Genomic DNA, 23,989 nt, shown 5'->3' with positions numbered 1-23,989 from the left:
TGTGTTCACAGGTGTGCAAGGGGGCTGGGAGCTGGTGTGTGGGAAATGAAGAACAGGCCCGGAACAAGAACTGCTGTTGGCTGTGGGGAGATGGAGTGAGGGGACAGGAGGGAGGAAATCTGCAGCAGGGAATGCCTACGGAGGAAGACTGGACTGCCAGGGAAGCAGGGTGCTATTGCTGAATCACAGGCAGGGAGAAGAGTCACTATTGTAGCCTCTCTCTCCCCACATGCCAGCGCCTGCTGACGACAATAAAAAGAGCCCCCTCAGAGCTGGCCCTCACATGCCTACTGCCAGGTGCCAGAAAAACCCTGGCGAGGGCTGGCCCTCACATGCCTTATGCCGGGCACCAGAAAAGGCCCTCACTAGGGCCATATCTTTTGTGCACATGGCCACCAGCTTCCCTGTGCATTTGGCATCACTAGTGCTCCCGTGATCCAAGCAGTCATACCACCTCTGCGCCCGGCCCTCACAGAGGCAGACCCAAGAGTTCCAAGGCTGCCTCAGGACCAGACTCCTATGGGTGGACCACACAAAGGTGGGGATAAAACCAAAGTTGAACCCCAGGGATAGGGTGACTAAGGAAGATCGAAAATCTTTCCATCAGCTGTACAAGCTGCAGATAAAATCCCCATGATCAGCTAGGAAGACCCTACATCTATGGAATATCTGAATAGACAATGAGTGTTCCCACAAATGAAAACTGTCTATCTCTGGCAGCTGTGGCTTTTGGGGGCAAGCACATGCAGGAATTGGGCCAGATCAGAGTCAGAGTGGTCCCCACAAGGCACAGAGCAGGTCCAGAGACCAGTCCAGAGGCAGAGGAGGGCCTCTTGGGGAGGCGGAGGTGGGCTATGGCTCACAGTGTGTACAAGGACACTCACAGCAGACACCCAGGGAAACATAATTATTACTATTAATTTTATTATGTTTTGATTCATTCTGTTGTTGATTCTAGCTTTTTTTTTCTTGGTTTCTGTTTCTTTCTTTTTTTGTTTGTTTGCTTTTTTGGATTTTTTTAGTCTTTTGGGATCTCTGTGTTTTATAACATATTTTTATTTTAATTTTTTAAGGCATTTCTATTTTCACTTTGCTTTTCTGTTGTTCTGTGTTCTTTTCCCATATTTATTTTCCTTTCTTCAATATATTTTTCTTTCTTTTCCTTTTCATATTTCCATTTCTACTTTGCTTTTCTGACGTCCTGTGCTTTTCCTTTTAGTTTATTACTATTATTTTCTTAATCATTTTTATCCATTTCTTCTGTTTCCTTGCTTTATTCTTTACTTGGTACACTGCTTTGGTTTTGTTTTAAGATTATGTGTTTTTGTTAGTTTTAATCCTAATTGTATGATTTCATTTTTGAGTTCTTCTATTTGTCTGGTTGTTTTCTTGCTTTTCGTTTTATTTGGCTCTATTTTTGTTTCTTTTATGTGTGTGCGTGTTTCCTCATTTTGGTTTTTGTTTGTTTTTGTTTTTACCATTTCCCCAGGGTTCTGTTTGTCTTTTTTTTTTCTTTAATATACCCTCTATTTTACTTTTTTATATATATATATTTCTCTTTCTATGTTGCTATTCTGTTGTTCTTTTTTCCCCTTGCTCTTTTTTTTATATATATATATACATCATTTTTGCTGGTTTGTTTTGTTTCTTTGCTTCATTCTTCAGTTGGAACTCTGCTTTGGTTTTTTGGTTTTGTGTTTTTGTCAGCTTTCCCCTTACTTGTTTGATTTCGTTCTTGGGTTCTTTTGTTTGCCTGCTGGATCTCTTGCTATTTACTCGGTTCTATTTTTGTTTCTTTTCTGTGTGTGCCTGTTTCCTTCTTTCTATTTGTTTAATTTTACTTTTCAACCATTGGTCTGGGGTTTTCTTAGTCTATTTTTCTTTTTTTAATGCCCTTTATTGCCATGAAGAATGACTTGTGGGGTTCAGAAGTAGGGCCTGAGGCTCTGGAGTGGGAGCACTGAGCCCAGGACACTGCACCACTAGAGAATTCCTGGCCCCAGGAGAAATTAATTGCCAAGAGCTCTCACAGAGGCCTCTATCTGAATGCAAGAGCCAGCTCCACCCAACTGCCAGCAGCTCCCAGTTCTGGACGCCTCACAAACAACAAACAAAAACACAAACCCACACATCAGCACACAGAGTACCTAAAGTCATATTAAGCTCACAGACACCCCAAAACATACCACCTAACATGGCCCTGCTCATCAGAGGGAAAAGACTCTGCTCCATCTATCAGAACGCAGGCACCAGTACCTCCAATAGGAAGCCTACATGAGACACTGGACTAACCCCACCACCAGGGGCAAAAACAGAAGCAAGAGGAACTACGACCCTGCAGCCTAGGGAAATGAGACCTCAAATACTGTAAATTAGAAAAAATGAGAAGAGAGACAAATATCTTACAGACAAAGGAGGAAGATAAAAAACCACAAAACCAAATAAATGAAGAGGAAATAGGGCCACTACCTGAAAGAGAATTCAGAGTAATGATAGCAAAGATATATTTAAATTGATGAAAAGGAAAAACCTACAACCAAGATTATGTTACCCAGCAAGGATCTCATTCAGATTCAATGGAGAAATCAAAAGCTTTACAAACAAACAAAAGTTAAGAGAATTCAGCACCACCAAACCAGCTTTACAACAAATGCTAAAGGAAATTCTCTAGGCAGGAAACACAAAGCAAGGAAAAGATATACAAAACCAAATCTAAAACAACTAAGAAAATGATAATAGAAACATGCACATCAATAATTACCTTAAATGTAAATGGATTAAAGGCCCCAAACAAAAGAAACAGACTAGCTGAATAGATACAAAAACAAGACCCAAATATGGTGTCTACAAGAGACCCACTTCACATCTAGGGACACATAGAGACTGAAAGTGAGGGGATGGAAAAAGATATTCCATGCAAATGGAAATCAAAAGAAAGCTGTAGTAGCAATACACATATGAGACAAAACAGACTTTAAAATAAAGACTATTACAAGAGAAAAGGAAGGACACTATATGATGATCAAGGGATAAATCCATGAAAAAGATATAACAATTGTAAATTTCTACGTACCCAACATAGGAGAACCTAAAAACATAAGGTAAATGCAAACAACCATAAAAGGGGAAATCCACAGTAACACAATAATAGTAGGGGACTTTACCACCCCACTTACACCAAAGGGCACATCATATAAACAGAAAATAAGTAAGGAAACAAAAGCTTTAAATGACACATTAGAACAGATAGACTTAATTAATATTTATAGCACATTCCATCCAAAAACAACAGAATACACTTTCTTCTCAAGTGCACATGGAACATTCTCCAGGATAGACTACATCTTGAGTCATAAATCAAGCCTTGGTAAATTTAAGAAAATTGAAATTGTATCAAGTATCTTTTCCAACCACAACGTTATGAGACTAAATATCAATCACAGAGAAAAAATTGTAAAATATACAAACACATGGAGGCTAAACAATACCTACTAAACAACCAAGAGATCACTGAAAAAATCAAAGAGGGAATCAAAAACTACCTAGTAACAAATGAAAATGAAAACACGACGACCCAAAACCTATGGGATGAAGCAAAAGCAGTTCTAAGAAGGAAGTTTATAGCAATAAAATCCTACATCAAGAAAGAAGAAGAATCTCAAATAAACAACCTAAACCAATAAGAGAAAGAAGAACAAACAAACAAACAAAAACACCCCAAAGTTAGCAGAAGGAAAGAAATCATAAAGATAAGATCAGAAATAAATGAAAAAGAAATGAAGGAAATGATAGCAAAGAGCAATAAAACTAAAAGCTGGTTCTTTGAGAAGATAAACAAAATTGACAAACCATTAGCCAGACTCATCAAGAAAAAAAGGGAGAAGACTCAAATCAACAGAACTAGAAATGAAAAAGAAGTAACAACTGACACCGCAGAAATACACAGGATCATGAGAGACTACTACAAGCAACTATGTGCCAATAAAATGGACAAACTGGAAGAAATGGACAAATTCTTAGAAAAGTACAGTCTTCCAAGACTGCAACAGGAAGAAACAGAAAACATGAACAGACCAATCACAAGGACTGAAACTGAAACTGTGATTGAAAATCTTCCAACAAAAGCCCAAGGGCAGACGGCTTCACAGGCGAATTCTATCAAATTTAGAGAAGAGCTAACACCTATCCTTCTCAAACTCTTCAAACACAGAGCAGAGGGAGAAACATTGCCAAAATCATTCAATGAGTCCACCATCACCCTGATACCAAAACCAGACAAGCATGTCACTCGAAGAGAAAATTACAGGCTACTATCACTGATGAACATGCATGCAAACATTCTCAATGAAATACTAGCAAACAGAATACAAGAGCACATTAATAGGATCATACACCATAATCAACTGGGTTTTATCGCAGGATCATATTAACAAACTGAAGAATGAAAACAATATGATAATCTCAATAGATGCAGAAAAACTTTTGACAAAATTCAATACCCATTTATGATAAAACCCCTCCAGAAAGTGGGCATAGAGGGAACCTACCTCAACATAATAAAAGCCATATATGACAAACCCACAGCCAAAATCATTCTCAGTGGTGAAAAACTGAAAGCATTTCCTCTAAGATCAGGAATAAGAGAAAGGTGCCCACTCTCACCACTATTATTCAACATAACTTTGGAAGTTTTAGCCACAACAATCAGAGAATGAAAAGAAATAAAAGGAATACAAAATGGAAAAGAAGAAGTAAAACTGTCACTGTTGGCAGATGACATGATACAATACATAGAGAATCCTAAAGATGCCACCAGAAAACTACTAGAGCTAATCAATGAATTTGGTAAAGTAGCAGGATACAAAATTAATGCACAGAAATCTCTTGCATTCCTAAACACTAACAACGGAAGATCAGAAAGATAAGTCAAGGAAACACTCATTTATCATCACAACAAAAAGAATAAAATACCGATGAATAAACCTAAGGAGGCAAAAGGGCTGTATGCAGAAAACTATCACACTGATGAAAGAAATTAAAGACGATACAAAAAGATGGAAAGATATACCATGTTCTTGGATTGGAAAAGTCACATTGTAAAATGACTATACTACCCAAAGCAATCTACAGATTCAGTGTAATCCCTATTAAACTACCAATGGCAATTTTCACAGAACTAAAACAAAAAATTTCACAATTTGTATGGAAAAACAAAAGACCCCAAAGAGCCAAAGCAATCTTGAGAAAGAAAAACAGAGCTAGAGGAATTAGGCTCCCTGATTTGAGACTACACTACAAAGCTATAGTAATCAAGATAGTATGGTACTGGCACAAAAGAGAAATATCGATCAGTGGAACAGGACAGAAAGCCCAGAGATAAACCCATGGACATATGGTCACCTTATCTTTGACAAAGGATGCAAGAATATACAATGGAGAAAAGACAGCCTCTTCAATAAGTGGAGGTAGGAAAGATGGACAGCTACATGTAAAAGAATGAAATTAGAACACTTCTTAACACCATACACAAAAATAAACACAAAATGGGTTAAAGAATTAAATGTAAGGCCAGTCACAAAACTCTTAGATGAAAACAAGCAAAACACTCTGACATAAATCACAGCAAGATCTTTTTTGACCCACCTCCTAGAGTAACGGAAATAAAACCAAAAATAAACAAATGGGACCTAATGAAACTTCAAAGCTTTTGCACAGCAAAGGAAACCATAAACAAGACAACCCTCAGAATGGGAGAAAATATTTGCAAACAAATCAACAGACAAAGGATTAATCTCCAAAATACATAAGCAGCTCAATACTAAAAAAACAACCCTATCCAAAAATGGGTGGAAGACCTAAATAGACATTTCTCCAAAGACGACATACAGATTGCCAAAAAACACATGATATAATGCTCAACACCACTAATCATTAGATAAATGCAAATCAAAAGCACAATGAGGTATCACCTCACACTGGTCAGAATGGTCATCATCAGAAAATCTATAAACTACAAATGCTGGAGAGGATGTGGAGAAAAGGGAACCCTCCTGCACTGTTGGTGAGAATGTAAATTTATATATATATATATATATATATATATATATATATACAATTGATACTATGGAGAACAGTATGGAGGTTCCTTAAAAAACTAAAAATAGAACTACCATATGACCCACGAATCCCACTACTGGGCAAATACCCTGAGAAAACCATAATTCAAAACGATACATATATCACAATGTTCACTGCAGCACTATCTACAATTGGCAGGACATGGAAGCAACCTAAGTGTCCATCGACAGATGAATGGATAAAGACGTGGCACATATATACAATGGAATAGTACTAAGCCATAAAAAGGAATGAAATTGAGTTATTTGTAGTGAGGTGGATGGACCTAAAATCTGTCATACAGAATGACGTAAGTCAGAAAGAGAAAAACAAATGCAATATGCTAACACACATATATGGAATCTAAAAAAACGGTACTGATGAACCTAGTGGCAGGGCAGGAATAGAGATGCAGACATAGAGAACAGACTTGAGAATACAGGGGGCGGGGAGAGGAAGCTGGGACAAAGTGAGAGAGTAGCACTCACATATATACACTACCAAATCTAAAACTGCTGGCTAGTGGGAAGCTGCTGCATACCACAGGGAGATCAGCTGATGCTCTGTGAGGACCTAGAGGGGTGGGATAGGGAGGATGCGAGGGAGGCTGAAGAGGGAGGAGATATGGGGATATATGTATACATATAGCTGATTCACTTTGTTGTACAACAGAAACTAACACAACATTGTAAAGCAATTATACTCCAATAAAGATATTTTAAAAATAAAATTAAATAAGAAAGCTAGAAGACATGATCTTTTATGTCCCATCTGGTCTGATTAAAGCTTTCAGAAGTCACAATATATCTTATGCAGCTTCCAACAACTATAGGTTCACATTCTAGCCTTGCTGGTCCTTTTCCTTCTTTTTCTTCAATCATTTCCTTGAAAGCACTTCATCATGCCACTCTAAAACTTGAATTTTACAATTCAGGATAATGTTGAGAAAAATCTTTCTTTTGAGAAATAATCCTTTCCTCACTGAGGTTTCTTTCTTTTTTTTAAACTACCAAGTGAATCAACTAGGAATGTTTTTGGCTGCATACAACAGAAAACCAGCCTGGAGGGAAGCAATACTGGAGACCGACACCAATTGGAAGGCTACTGCATCAGTCCAAATCAAACATGATGGTGGACTAGATTAGAGCAGTGATGGGGGTGGGGGGTGATATAGATTAACAGAGGCAAGAGACATTTAGACAAAAAAAATTATAGCATTTGGTGACTCAGGGGAAATGAGGGAGAGCGAGAATGGATAGTGAGAATCATTGGTGAGGAGCAGCTTTGGGAGAAGGATGATGATTTCAGTTTGGGGCAGGTTTGATTTGATATGTCTGCAAGTCAGTCAAATGGAAATGTCCTGCAGATGGCTGATGTTCAGGAGACTATTCTCAGCTAGAGAGAAACAGTGGAGAATTGTCAGCATGAAAACGGCAAATATGGCTTAATAAGATACTACGTAGCCCAGAGCAAGCATGTAAGTGAGAAGAGAGAAGCCTCTAGAACAGAAACTTCTGGCATGTAGTAGTCCTCAATACATATTCATTGAATGAATAAAAGAAGACCAACAAAGGAAAAAAAGCCAGCAAAGTCATCTACAAGGCATACAAGAAGACAACTACATACACTTTGGCTCCAGTCATCCATTCCAGCCTCATTCCCAGACGTGTCACCACCGGGCCCTGACCAACAAGTTACCTTAGACTACACTAAGTTACCAACTACTCCAAAACCATGTCATTCACCTTTACACTTTCTTTTATTTTCCCCCTTCCCTCACCCCATCTCCAACAAATCCTTAGTCGTTCCTCAAGATGTAGTTTAAAAGCCTCCTCCTCTGTTGCCTTTCTTCGATCAGGATTGGGCTTCAACTGAACATTTTTCTCAATCACTGCTCTTTCACAATTTGTCACTGTATTTTGTTACTTGTATAAAAGACCAGTCCTCTCCACTTCAGAGTTCCTTAAGGTAAGGTATCCTTAGTACCACGCTTGCCTCACAAGAAGTAGTTAATAAATATCTGATAAACTGAACACATTTTGTGAAAGGGCATACATAAAGAAATAATTTTTTAAAGGAACTAGTTGATTTCCTTGAGCCCCCCTCTGTTTATTATCTGTAAAATGAAAATAGTACTACCTTCTTCAACAAGGTTGAAGAATAAATGTCCTAACATGTGAAAAGTGCTTACTTCAGTGCCTGTCTCACAGAAGAATTTAATAAATGAGCTTGAAAACTTAATAAATAAAATCAAGCCTGAGAAAGTCTGGCATCAAATTATAAAGTCCCTAAGAGCCCTTCATTCAGTTTGCCTCTTTTCCCAGATGAATTCCAAAATGTTAAGGCCTGCCCTGATACAGAACCCTGTAAGGTATCCCATTATTAATTTCCTTATTCAGAGCGGAATCCAGACATCCTTGACACTTTGTTGTGTTTCACGCATTTGACAGTCACACTGCCTTATGATATTTCAGCTTGGGGCTTTACCCATCACTGGGGTGAAACTTCTTGAAATTTTTAAAACGTCTATTATTTAGTTGACTGGAATATGGATTCAGGGTGGGATTATATGTGAAACAAAAGAGAAGTAGGGAGAGGAGAGGAATAAGAGGGGAAAAAAGGTAAAGAAGGAAAATGGTCAACATTCTCTCACCCTCCATTACTCAAGGGCAGACTCGCAAACTCTGGCAACCAAGTGTTTGTCAATAAAAAACAAAAACAACAAAAAAGAAAGGAATACACACACAGTTTTTCTTTAAAGAAACTGAATTCTCTCTGGGAAGAAACAAGATAGCAAATATGAGTACCAGGTACCACAGAACAAATAAGCCCACCCCAATTCTAGCTTTTACGGGTCCTAAAGTGAGTTATTAAGTGATCCACTTGTTCACTCCAGAGCAAAGCCTTTCAGGCTAAAAGCCCCTCCCAGTGATAAAGACTGTTTCTCCTCATTCATTCTCAAATGTGAACTAATAACCAAATACCATGGATAATTGGGGAACATCTGTAACATGAAACAGAGATCAAGAATAAAAAATAGAAAAAAAAGAAAAAAATGGCACTAGAGGAAACAGAAGTAATTCAGAAAGGGAGAGGATCTCTGATTACCTACCTCAGAGAAAGTCAAGAATGATATCAAATAAAAACAGAGTGTCATGAAAATTATTAAGCATCTATAAAAGAAACATGAATAAAAGAATAGGGTGTTATGAAAAACATTAAAGAACAAAGAGGATTCCTAGAAATTAAAAATACTTACCGAAATCAAAAACCCAAGAATAAGTTTGGAAAACATCAAAGAAATCTCTCAGGGAGTAAAAGAAAAATGAGAAGCAGATGAGAGAAAATGGAAGAGAACCATTCAATTGTCCACTTTAAAATGGTTAATGTTATGTATATTTTACCTCAAAAAGTTATTTTTTAAAGGGAGGAATAATTGGCAATATAACTTAAATATCAAAGGTTAACTCTTCTAAGGATTTCAAAAGAATGGATCCTGATGTCTCACATAATCATTTTGAAAAGTTGATAATCTGAAAGGAAAAATAAGATAAAACTATTGCTCCAGGGTGCAGAGCACTTAAAGGAAGAAAAAAAAATATGAAGAGAACTTGTTTTAAAACCATGATTTTAAAACCAAGAAACTATGAAAAGTAAGTTCACTGTATCTAGATAAATATAAAGTTTATTTTCTACAACTCTGCAACTCCAACCCTAGATAAGCACTCTTGATAAAAATCTCAAACAAACGTACAAGGAGATGCATATAAGGATATTCTACAACAGTGTCTGTAATAAGAAAAATGGAAATTAGAAACAACCTAAACTGTCAATCTGTAAGGGAGTAAATTAATAAAATGTGAAATGGGGTATATTCATACAGTTGACTACTACTTAGCAGTTAAAAATAAACTATATTACTTTACCTAAGAAGTACATATACTGGGAGCACCTTCAAGATGGCGGAGGAGTAAGATGTGGAGATCACCCTCCTCCCCACAAATACATCAGAAATGCATCTACATATGGAAGAGCTCCTACAGAACACCTACTGAACCCTGGCAGAAGGCCTCAGACTTCCCCAAAGGCAAGAAAATCCCCACGTACCTGAGTAGGGCAAAAGAAAAAAGAAAAAACAGAGACAAAAGAATAGGGATGGGACCTGCACCACTGTAAGGGAGCTATGAAGGAGGAAAGGTTTCCATACACTACGAAGCCCCTTCACTGGTGGAAACAGGGTGGGAAGTGCAGGAAGCTTCGGAGCCATGGAGGAGAGCATAGAAACAAGGGTGCAGAGGGCAAAGCGGAGAGATTCTCACACAGAGGATTGGTGCCGACCAGCACTCACCAGCCTGAGAGGCTTGTTTGCTCACCCGCTGCAGCGGGCAGGGGCTGGGATCTGAGGCTCGGGCTTCAGAGGTCAGAACCCAGGGAAAGGACTGGGGTTGGCTGCATGAACACAGCCTGAAGGGGGTTAGTGGGCCACAGCTAACGAGGAGAGAGTCCGGGAAAAAGTCTGGAATTGCGTAAGAGTCAAGAGACCATTGTTTCAGGGTGTGTGACAAGAGGAGATTCAGAACACCACCTAAATGAGCTTCAGAGACAGGCACGAGCTGCGGCTATCAGCGCAAACATCAGAGACAAGCATGAAACGCTAAGGTTGCTGTGGCAGGCACCAAGAATCCTGTGTGCAAGCACAGGTCACTATCCACACCTCTCCTCCCAGGAGACTGTGCAGCCCACCACTGCCAGGGTCCCGTGATCCAGGGAAAACTTCACCTGGTGAACAAATGGCATGCCTCAGACTATTGGAACATCACACTGGCCTCTGAGCCAGAGGCTCTCCCCCAATTCTGTACCCCTCCCTCTCCCCAGCCTGAGTGAGCCAGAGCACCCTAATCACCTGCTCCTTTAACCCCCTCCTTTCTGGGCAAACAAGAAATGCCAGAGAGCAACCTAAATGCAGAGGCGGGGCCAAATACAAAGCCGAACACCAGGAGCTGCACAAAGAAGAGAAAGGGAAATTTCTCTGTGCAGCCTAGGAGCAGCGGATTAAATCTCCAAAATCAACTTATGTACCCTGCATCTGTGGAATACCTGAAAAGGCAACAAATCATCCCAAAATTAAGGCGGTGGACTCTGGGAGCAATTGTAGACAGGGTTTGCTGTATGTGCCTAACCAGTTTTTGATTTTTATGTTTATCTTAGCATAGTTTTTAGCGTTTGTTATCATCGGTGGATTTGTTTATTGGTTTGGTGGCTCTTATTTTTAAATACATTTTTATTTTTTATTTTAATGCCTTTTTTTATTTTAATAACTTTATTTCATTTTATTTTATTTTATTTTACTTTTTTCTTTCGTTTTATTCTCCCCTTTCATCTGAGCCATGTGGCTGACAGGGCCTTGGTGCTCCGGCCGGCTGTCAGGCCAGAGCCTCTGAGGTGGGAGAGACGAGTTCAGGACATTGGACCACCAGAGACCTCCTGGCCCCACGAAATATCAGTGAGAGCTCTCCCAGAGATCTCCATCTCAACGCTAAGACCCAGCTCCACTGAATGACCAGCAAGCTCCAGTGCTGGACACCCCATGCCAAAAGCTAACAACATAGAACCACAACCCAACCCATTGGCAGAGAGGCTGCCTAAAATCATAATAAGTTCACAGACACCCCAAAACACACTACTGGACACGGTCCTGCCCACCAGAAAGACAAGATCCTGCCTCATCTCCCAGAACACAAGCACCAGTCCCTTCCACCAGGAACCCTACACAACGCATAGAACAAACTTTACCCACTGGGGTCAGAAACCAAAAACAACAGCAACTACAAACCTGTAGCCTACAAAAAGGAGACCCCAAACACAGTAAGTTAAACAAAATGAGAAGACAGAGAAATACGCAGCAGATGAAGGAGCAAAGTAAAAACCCACCAGACCAAACAAATGAAGAAGAAATAGGCCATCTACTTGAAAAAGAATTCAGAGTAATGACAGTAAAGATGATCCAAAATCTTAGAAACAGAATGGAGAAAATGCAAGAAACGTTTAACAAGGACCTAGAAGAACTACAGAGCAAACAAATAATGACGAACAGCAAAATAAATGAAATTGAAAATTCTCTAGAAGGAATCGATAGCAGAATAACTGAGGAAAAAGAACGGATAAGTAACCTGGAAGATAAAATAATGGAAATAACCACTGCAGAGCAGAAAAAAGAAAAAAGAATTAAAAGAATTGAGGACAGTCTCAGAGACCTCTGGGACAACATTAAATGCACTAACATTTGAATTATAGGGGTCCCAGAAGAAGAGAAAAAGAAAGGGACTGAGACATTATTTGAAGAGATTATACTTGAAAACTTCCCTAATATGGGAAAAGAAATAGTCAATCAAGTGCAGGAGCATAGATAGTCCCATACAGGATAAATCCAAAGAGAAACACGTCAAGACACATATTAATCAAACTATCAAAAATTAAATACAAAGAAAAAATATTAAAAGCAGCAAGGGAAAAGCAACAAATAACATACAAGGGAATCCTCATAAGGTTAACACTGATCTTTCAGCAGAAACTCTGCAAGTCAGAAGAGAGTGGCAGGACATATTTAAAGTGATGAAAGGGAAAAACCTACAAACAAGTTACTCTACCCAGCAAGGATCTCATTCAGATTCGACAGAGGAAATAAAACCTTTACAGACAAGGAAAAGCTAAGAGAATTCAGCACCACCAAACCACCTTTACAACAAATGCTAAAAGAACTTCTCTAGGCAGGAAACACAAGAGAAGGGAAACACCTACAAAAACAAACCCAAAACAATTGAGAAAATGGGAATAGGAACACACATAATTAATTACATTAATTACCTTAAATGTAAATGGATTAAATGCTCCAACCAAAAGACATAGGCTGAATGGATATGAAAACAAGACCCTTATATATGCTGTCTACAAGAGACCCACTTCAGACCTAGGGACACATACAGACTGAAACTGAGGGAGTGGAAAAAGATATTGCATGCAAATGGAAATCAAAAGGAAAGCTGGAGTAGCAATTCTCTTATCACACAAAATAGACTTTAAAATACAGACTGTCACAAGAGACAAAGAAGGACACTACATAATGATCAAGGGATAAATCCAAGAAGAAGATGTAACAATTATAAATATATATGCGCTCAACATAGGAGCACCTAAATACATAAGGCAAATGCTATCAGCTATAAAAGGGGAAATCAACAGTACCACAATATTAGTAGGCAACTTTAACACTCGACTTTCACCAATGGACAGATCCTCCAAATTTAAAATAAATAAGGAAACACAAGCTTTAAATAACACATTAAACAAGATGGACTTAATTGATATTTATGGGACATCCCATCCAAAAACAACAGAATACACTTTCTTCTTAAGTGCTCATGTAACATTCTCCAGGATAGATCATATCTTGGGTCACAAATCAAGCCTTGGTAAATTTCAGGAAATTGAAATTGTATCAAGTATCTTTTCCGACCACAACACTATGAGACTAGATATCAATTACAGGAAAAAAAAACTGTAAAAATTACAAACACATGGAGGCTAAAGAATACACTACTAAATAACCAAGAGATCACTGAAAAAATCAAAGAGGAAACCAAAAAGTACCTAGAGACAAATGACAATGAAAGCACGATGACCCAAAACCTATGGGATGAAGCAAAAGCAGTTCTAAGAGGAAAGTTTATAGCAATACAATCCTACCTCAAGAAACAAGAAAAATCTCAAATAAACAACCTAACCTTACACCTAAACCAATTAGAGAAAGAAGAAAAAAACCCCAGTTAGCAGAAGGAAAGAAATCATAAAGGTCAGATCAGAAATAAACGAAAAACAAATGAAGGAAACGACAGCAAAGATCAATAAAACTAAAAGCTGGTTCTTTGAGAAGAAAAACAAAATTGATAAATCATGAGCCAGACTCATCAAAACAAAAAGGGAAAAGACTCAAGTCAACAGAAATAGAAATGAAAAAGGAGAAGTAACTGACACTGTGGAAATACAAAGGATCATGAGAGATTACTACAAGCAACTATATGCCAATAAAATGGACAACCTGGAAAAAATGGACAAATTCTTAGAAAAGCACAACCTTCTGAGACTGAACCAGGAAAAAGCAGAAAATATACACATACCAATCTCAAGCACTGAAATTAAAACTGTGATTAAAAATCTTCCAACAAACCAAAGCCCAATCAGATGGCTTCACAGGTGAATTCTATCAAAGATTTAGAGAAGAGCTAACACCTATCCTGCTCAAACTCTTCCAAAATAGAGAACAGAGAGTAACACTCCCAAACTCATACTACTAGGCCACCATTACCCTGATACCAAAACCAGACAAAAATGTCACAAGAAAAGAAAACTATGGCCAACATCACTGTTGAATGTAGATGCAAAAATCCTCAATGAAATACTATCAAACAGAATCCAACAGCACATTAAAAGGATCATACATTGTAATCAAGTGGGTTTTACCCCAAGAATGCAAGGATTCTTCAATATACGCAAATCAATGTGATACATCATATTAACAAACTGAAGGATAAAAACCATATGATAATCTCAATAGATGCAGAATAAGCTGTCGACAAAATTCAACACAGATAAATGATAAAAACCCTCCAGAAAGTAGGCATAGAGGGAACTTACCTCAACATGATAAAGGCCATTTTATGACAAACCCACAGCCAACATCGTTCTCAATGGTGAAAAACTGAAAACATTTCCACTAACATCAGGAACAAGACAAGGTTGCCCACTCTCACCACTCTTATTCAACATAGTTTTGGAAGTTTTAGCCACAGCAGTCAAAGAAAAAGAAATAAAAGGAATCCAAATCAGAAAAGAAGAAGTAAAACCGTCACTGCTTGCAGATGACATGATACTATACGTAGAGAATCCTAAAGATGCCACCAGAAAACTACTAGAACTAATCAATGAATTTGGTAAGATTGCAGAATACAAAATTAATGCACAAAAGTCTTTTGCATTCCTATACACTAATGATGAAAAATCTGAAAGAGACGTTAAGGAAACACTCTCATTTATCACTGCAACAAAAAGAGTAAAATATCTAGAAATAAACCTACCTAAAGAGACATAAAACCTGTATGCAGAAAACTATAAGACACTGATGAAAGAAATTAAAGACAATACAAACAGATGGAGAGATATACCATGTTCCTGGAATGGAAGAATCAACATTATGAGGAATGGAAGAAAGTATCTGCAAATGAAGCAACTGACAAAGGATTAATCTCCAAAATATACAAGCAGCTCATACAGCTCAATATCAAAAAGACAAACAACCCAACCCAAAAATGGGTGGAAGAACTAAATAGACATTTCTCCAAAAAAGATACACAGATTGCCAACAAACACATGAAAGGATGCTCAACATCACTAATCATTAGAGAAATGCAAATCAAAACTACAATGAGGTATCACCTCACACCAGTCAGAATGGCCATCATCAAAAAATCTACAAACAATAACTGCTGGAGAGGATGTGGAGAAAAGGGAACCCTCTTGCACTGTTGGTGGGAATGTAAATTGATACAGCCACTATGGAGAACAGTATGGAGGTTCCTTAAAAAACTAAAAATAGATTACCATACAACCCAGCAATCCCACTACTGGACATATTCCCTAAGAAAACCATAATTCAAAAAGAGTCATGTATCACAATGTTCACTGCAGCACTATTTACAATAGCCAGGACATGGAAGCAACCTAAGTGTCCATCGACACTTTATTCAAATGAATAAAGAAGATGTGGCACATATATACAATGGAATATTACTCAGCCATAAAAAGAAACGAAATTGAGTTATTTGTAGTGAGGTGGATGGACCTAGAGTCTGTCATACAGAGTGCAGTAAGTCAGAAAGAGAAAAACAAATACCATATGCTAACACATATATATGGAATCTAAAAAAAAAGTTCTGACAAACCTAGGGCCAAGACAGGAATAAAGACACAGATGTAGAGAATGCACTTGAGGACATGGGGAGGGGGAAGGGTAAGCTGGGATGAAGTGAGAGAGTGGCGTTGATATATATACACTACCAAATGTAAAATAGATAGCTAGTGGGAAGCAGCCGCATAGCACAAGATCAGCTCCGTGCTTTGTGACCACCTAGAGGGGTCGGATAGGGAGGGTGGGAGGAAGACACAAGAATGAGGGGATATGGGGATATATGCATACGTATAACTGATGCACTTTGTTATACAGCAGAAACTAACACAACATTGTAAAGTAATTATACTCCAATAAAGATGTTAAAAAAATTAAAAATAAAAATAAAAAATTATTTTAAATTTTTTAAAAAGTAAAAAAAAGTTTAAAAAAATAAAAATAAATACATACATCATACCTACTATATGCCAGATACTGTTCTTGGTGCTGGGGATTCCACAGTTAGTAAGACAAAGGCCCTGTCCATGGGAGCTTAGAAATAGATCTATATACACCAGCATGGACAGAAGACAGAAAAACAGGCTGTAAAACAGTAACTATATAAATTCTTAAATTATCTACTAAGCAATCCTACATGTTATTTATTTACACATATAGATAAATACACTCTTTAATGACCTTAGAGAATACATGCAAAAATCATAACAGGGTTGCTTCTGGAAAGGGAAAGAAGGGGACCAGACTGAACATGTGTAAGGGAAAGGGTAAAGGGAATTTCTATCTGAAACTTCCCTTTTTTATTTAAAATTTTAAAAAAGTCATTGAACTAGCTAACAATAGTCAATTTTGGGTATTTAAAACACTGACTTTAGTATATTAATCTCTCTGCTTTATTTATTTCCAGAAAGAAGAGAACGTAAAGGACTAATCCAGGGGGATTCTATATCCACCTAATAAAAGTTCTAAAAACAAAAAACAGTATTGAAGAAACTAGCAAAGAAGAAAATAAATAAGAGAATTTCCCAAAGCAAACATAAGACGTAATTAATGACTTGAGAAAACTCAGTAAGAAGGGAAAATTCCCAATACAATAAGTTGTGGGGGGGGGGGTAGACCCCAGACATGTAACTGAATTTTCAGAATGCAAGGGATATAGAGAGGGCATACTAAAAAACTTACAGACAAAATAAAAAGAAGGGGGAAAAAGGCAAGAAGGAAGAAGAGTGAGGCTGACACCAAATTTACTCTGATTAATGTCCTCAAAAAGATGAAAGAAAATGATTTCCACTTATAACCCCATAGGTATCCAAAATATCACTCAGGTGTGTGGGCAAAACATAGTTTCAGATATGGAATACCTCAGGAAATTGACCTTTATCCATTCATAGGAAATTAAATTCCATCACAGGAAATTAAATTACATAAGGTTGTAATCTAATGAGGAAATGAAATAAACTAAGAAAGAGAACAAAACCAAAAAATGGACCCAACCCAAGAAAGCTGCCCTGTGCAGAGCAGGATGTTTAGCAGCAGTCCTGAGCTCTACACACTAGATGCTACTAGCACTCCCCAAGCTGGGACAACCAAAAATGTTTCCAGACATTACCAAGTGTCCTGAAGGAGGCGGAGAGTTGCAGAAATTGCTAATTGAGAACCACTATCTTAAAAGAACTGAAGGAAATGATAATACCAAGCAATGCAAGGGGGAAAAAATGGGAATTAGAAACTCCAGGAGATACAAAAGGCTGTTTAAGAAAGAATATAAAATCAGAGCTTATTTACATGATTTTTTAAAAAGAAAATTTATAGTCACATTAATAAAAACACTATAAACTTAACTGCAGCTACAGTGTCAACCAGTAGGAAAAATAACAATGATTTAACTGTAGTTACATGACAAAATGTACATATCATCTACCTTGATACTATATAAATACAGATAAGAAGGGAAGCAAGTAATGGGCTCCTAAAAATAATAATATAATTTATTAGAGAGGACAGATAAATCATAGAACAAGGCTAAATATTCATATATGGCAGATAAATAAAATTAAAACTTATAAAGTCAAGACAGCTTGATAAAAGCATATTATATTAAAAGAAGACAACAACCATCAGAAACATTTAAGAGTTAAAGTAGGATGGGGGAGGGGGAGAAAGATGGTTAGGCCAGGAACTACTGTTTTTCCTTACAAGTCCTTCCGTATCATTTTATTTTTTTTAAAACTATAAAGGTACATTACTTTGATAGAAGTTCTAACAATCATGTTTAGAAACAATTACATTTAGAAAAATCAATGATTACCTTTTACAAGAAGAAATTTACATAAATGAAAACAGAATACTAACATAAACAACAGATACACTGAAATTGCACTGTAACCTAATTTTTAAGTGCTATAATAGAACCATTGATTCAACTTATTCAACAAATACTTACTAAAAATCTACTATAAAGTTTAAATAAGTAAAATGACTTATTTGAATACCAAAGCAAGATTTAAGTCTATGAGCAATGCAGAGAGACTCTTGAACTGGGCAGTGTCCTGATTAAAAATTCTATTTTAGGTAGATTTGTCTGAAAAGTGTAAATAAACCACATGGATGGGTGGGACAGAAACTGGAGGTAATAGTATCAGTTAGGAGGCTACTGCACAAATTTAAATGCAATGTGATAAGAACTAGTGTGTAAAATATGATAGTAATTGTCAAAACAGACAAATGGAAATGATGATGGGGTGGGTATGATGATGATGCTGATGATGATAACAACTGTGACGACAATAATATCAGCAAGTATTTACTGTGCTTTTAAATGTCAGATAGCACACTAATCATTTGCCATGTATTATGTCATTTAATTGTCATAAAAGCCCTGTGAGGAAAGTACTGTTTTACTCCCATTTACAAAATAAGAAAATAATAATACCATAATAATATGGTATCTGAGAGAAATGGCAAACTCAGTAAAAGAATGGCTAAAGAATTATTACTAAAACTTTTAAGACGCTGAGGAAAGAAATTGAAGATGATACGAACAGATGGAAAGATATACCGTATTCTTGGATTGGAAGAATCAACATTGTTAAAATGACCATACTACCTAAAGCAATCCACAGATTCAATGTAATCCCTATCAAAATACCAATGGCACTTTTACAGAACTAGAACAAATAATTTTAAAACTTTTGTTTTTTTATTTTTAACATCTTTATTGGAGTATAATTGCTTTACAATGGTGTGTTAGTTTCTGCTTTATAACAAAGTGAATCAGTTATACATATACAAATGTTCCCATATCTCTTCCCTCTTGCGACTCCCTCCCTCCCACCCTCCCTATCCCACCCCTTTAGGTGGTCACAAAGCACTGAGCTGATCTCCCTGTGCTATGCGGCTGCTTCCCACTAGTTATCTATTTTACGTTTGGTAGTGTATATATGTCCATGCCACTCTCTCGTAAACACAAAAGACTCCAAATAGCCAAAACAACCTTCAGAAAGAACACAGCTGGAGGAATCAGGCTCCCTGACTTCAGACTATACTACAAAGCTACAGTCATCAAAACAGTATGGTACTGGCACAAAAACAGACACATAGATCAATGGAACAGGAGAACAAGCCCAGAAAAAACTCACACACTTATGGTCAATTAGTCTATGGCAAAGGAGGCAAGAATATACAACAGAGAAAAGATAGTCTCTTCAATAAGTGGTGCTGGGAAAAATGGACAGCCACACATAGAAAAATGAAATTAGAACATTCTCTAATACCATACACAAAAACAAACTCAAAATGGATTAAAGACCTAAATATAAGACCAGATGCTATAAAACTTACAGGAAAACATAGGCAGAACACTCTTCAACATAAAGTGCAGCAATATTTTTGTGGATCCACCTCCTAGAGTAGTGAAAATAAAAACAAAAATAAAAACAAAAAAAGCAGTGGGACCTAATTAAACTTAAAAGCTTTTGCACAGCAAAGGAAACCATCTACAAACGAAAAGACAACCTACTGAATGGGAGAAAATATTTGCAAATGATACGACCGACAAGGGATTAATTTCCAAAATATAAAAACAGCTCATATAGTTTAATATCAAAAACCAAACAACCCAATCAAAAAAGGGGCAAAAGATCTAAACAGGCATTTCTCCAAAGAAGACATACAAATGGCCAAGGGGCACATGAAAAGATACTCAATATTGCTAATTATTAGAGAAATGCAAATCAAAACTGCCATGAGGTATCACCTCACACAGTCAGAATGGCCATCCTCAAGAAATCTACAAACAGCAAATGCTGGAGAGGGTGTGGAGAAAAGGGAACCCTCCCACACTGTTGGTAGGAATGTAAATTGGTACAACCACTATGGAGAACAGTATGGAGCTTCCTTAAAAAAACTAAAAATAGAGTTATCATATGATCCTGCAATCCCACTCCTGGGTATATATCCAGAGAAGACTCTAATTCAAAAAGATACATGCCCCACTATGTTCACAGCAGCACTCTTTACAATAGCCAAGACATGGAAGCAACCTAAGTATCCATTGACAGATGAATGAATAAAGAAGATGTGGTATACATATACAATGGAATACTACTCAGCCATAAAAAGGAATGAAATTTTGCCATTTGTAGCAACATGGATGGACTTGGAGGGCACTGTGCTAAGTGAAGTAAGTCAGACAGAGAAAGACAAATACTGTATGATATCACTTATATGGAGAATCTAAAAAATAGAACAAACTAGTGAATATAGCAAAAAAGCAGACTCACAGAAAGCAGAACAAACTAGTGGTTACCAGTTGTCAGGGGCAACATAGTGATAGGAGATAGTAAAGGTACAAACTATTGGGTGTAAGATAGGCTCAAGGATGTATTGTACAACACAAAGAATATAGAAATATTTTATAATAACTGTAAATGGAAAGTAACAGGAAGGAAGGAAGGAAGGGAGGAAGGGAGGGCTGAACACTATTCTATTAGCCTAAGGAACTGTATCAACTGGTTACTGACCCAGTAATCATACCTCACTTCATACCATAGAGGTTTTGAGGCAGAAGAAAATAAGCAGAGTTAACTGAAGGTAGAAGGAAAGTGGAAGGAAACTTTAAATTCTGTAAGTATATTTATGGCAGATACAAGAAAAAAAAGTCACGGTACTGCAATGTTCTCTGTAAAAGGTACATGAGACTCTAGTTATCTAAGGCCACTTATAACTCAGTCAACATTTCTTAGAAAAGAGTGAAGAAAAGATTGGGCCTGTAGCTTGTTTAAATAAATACATAAAATATATTTATCTTATATTTAATAAGATTTAGCCTTTATTTGCAAATATGTGCTCATTGAAAGATCCTCCTTATCTTTATTCCCATGAATTTAGCATTTTACCAGTTAGAAAAGCTTCTGGCAACCTAAAACTTTTTCTGCTGTCTTACACTCTCAATCATTTATAAAACTATCAAACAGATATAAATAGATGTGCTGGCATCTATTCCTGAAAGACTGCACTTTATATTTTTACCTTTCTCTGACTAAATAAGTGGCCATTCATTCCTAACTACTTGTTACATATCTGAAATGAAGATTAGCTTACTCTTATAATTAAAAGAAATTTAAATTATTTGCACTGGAATCGTATATCTCAAAAATTAATATCACTGAAAAAAATCTAACTGGTAAAGGCAGGTATACAGTAGGTAGTAGATCAACCACTTATAAAGTTAGCATGAAAGTTAAAAGTCTAAAGTAGTAAAATCAACTATAACTACAATGTTAAGGGGTACACAAAATAAAAAGATATAAAATGTGATGTAAAAAACAAAACATGACGGGGGAGTAAAGTATTGCTGGGGGCATGTGAAATAAGTGAAGGGGATTACAAAGTACAACTTCCAGTTATAAAGTAAATAAGTCATGGGGATGTAATGTGCAGCATAGGGAATATAGTCAATAATATTACAATAACTTTTTATGATACAGATGGTAACTAGACTCATCATGGTGACCATTTCAAAATTCATATAAATACCAAATTACTACGATGTATACCTGAACCTATTATGGTATGTCAATTATACTTCAATAAAAAAACTAATATCAAAGTCCAATTTTTGTGAAAAAGTATATTCTGCTGCATAAAACAATTCAAAGGAAAATATTATTCATGACTACTATCTATACTTTAATAACCCACTACATTCACAATATTATGTACTGTTTTAGTAAATATCTATATAACACAAATCCGTTTATATGTATATCCCATTTATATTACAAAAGAGATAAACACTAATAATTAATACTCCAGAGAAATAATCTGTCTTTTCTAAACATTTTAAAATTCAAATTAAATTCTGAATAAATAAAATATTCACCACAGATAAAAATTACAGAGTAGAAGTCTAAAACATATAAACATTGTGCTAAAAGACAAAAAAGCAATGGCTATAGATAACTAGATAACACACTCAAACTCATTATGACCAGCTAGAACATAAAGATATTTTCCCATGGGTAAAATAAAGGGATTGGACAACATGACAAAGTAGCTTCCTGTTCAGAACCTCCGAGTCACAATTACGAAGAGATACATTCAAAATAACATTACTTTGCTCAATGATACTCTAGGGCAATGAGCTAGCCTTCGTTTTTTTCAAATTAAGAGTAGACCTAGTCAATATTCTGCTTCAAGTGTACAAAACTTGAAACATTTAAGGAAACTGTAAGGAAATTTTAAAAGTTAAAAGGATGATTCATTGGTTATTAATTCCACATTCTTTTACCATTAAGAAAGTTCTACAAAATTAGAAATATAAAGAGAAACACTGTGTTCCACAAAGCAGCAAGAGACAGTCACTCTCAACCAAATGAACAAAATAAATTGAATGAACTACAAAATCACAGGTTTTTAAACTCATCAGAGCAATGAGGCCACAAAGAAACTTACATGAACTAAATTCTAGAGGGTGGCCAGTCCTTCATAAGAGAGACACAAAATTGTTCCATCCTTTCTGAAGAAAGAGGAATTTACCACACTTGAAGAAAGACAAATCGGCCAGACTTTCAACTTTTTACAGCCACACACAGTCTGGCTTCACAGATAAGAAAGAGAAAAACAAATACCGTATGCTAACACATATATATGGAATCTAAGGAAAAAAAAAAAAAAAGCATGGACTTGAGGTCGTTAAAAAAAAAAAAAAAAAGAATCCCAAGGATTTACAGCCACAAGCAAGTCTGCAATTAATGGCCAACTCTCACACAGGCTTTTACCAAGTGCTCAAGCATTGTATGCCAAAAGCTGGAGGCGGGGAAAGAGGGGGCATGGGAGGTGGTGGGGGTTGGGGGAGAGAAAGTCCATCAGAGGCAATCTGGGCTTTTAGGTACAGAAGGCAGAAGGCTGGGTCCAGAGCAGGGTATCTGAAAGGTACCCTCTGAACACTTCAGGCTTTCAACTGCAAATAACTATGGGCAGGATAAGAGAGAAGCAAGAACTTCTCATCTCCTCCCACCTTCCTCACTCCCGCATCTCTAGGCACTCCAAGCTTTAAACTACAGGCAGTGAGATAAGAGAGCTGAAAGAAACTACTCCAAGGCTCTCCAGGCTTTAACAGAGTAAACAGGCAAAAGGGTTTAGAGAGCAATAGAAAGTAGAACATGAATCATGAATCTGAGAGCTGGGCAGCAAAACAGAGAAACAGATCTCCCACAGTTTCATAGCTGGCAGCTTAGCTGAAGGAAGAGCCGAACTCTGGAAGTTAACACTGCTAAGATCCCAGGTCCTGCCGAAGAGAAAACTGTGATCCTATCCTCAAAGCACCTGAAACCAGTGGTGACCTGACTCAAACTAACACTGAAAAAAAGCCATCGTAACCTCAAATCTCATTACCTCAGGCTTCCCCATCTC

General features: G+C 37.0%; 1 protein-coding gene across 1 annotated transcript in view; it reads right to left on the bottom strand.

Moving 5' to 3' along the window:
* TDRD3 (tudor domain containing 3) overlaps window positions 1-23,108 on the bottom strand; it is a 161,334-nt gene extending 138,226 nt beyond the window's left edge. The window contains exon 1 of the mRNA XM_024767216.1: window positions 23,030-23,108. Coding sequence (XP_024622984.1) covers window positions 23,030-23,031 — 2 coding nt within the window. The 5' untranslated portion in view covers window positions 23,032-23,108. The remainder of the gene's footprint in view (window positions 1-23,029) is intronic.
* Between the last annotated feature and the right edge of the window lie 881 nt (window positions 23,109-23,989).

The sequence above is a fragment of the Neophocaena asiaeorientalis genome, unplaced genomic scaffold, assembly GCF_003031525.2.
Source record: "Neophocaena asiaeorientalis asiaeorientalis breed wild unplaced genomic scaffold, Neophocaena_asiaeorientalis_V1.1 scaffold127, whole genome shotgun sequence".
NCBI classification, from domain to species: domain Eukaryota; kingdom Metazoa; phylum Chordata; class Mammalia; order Artiodactyla; family Phocoenidae; genus Neophocaena; species Neophocaena asiaeorientalis.
Note: the sequence above shows the minus strand (reverse complement) of the source record. Positions and strands in the feature narration are given on the sequence as shown.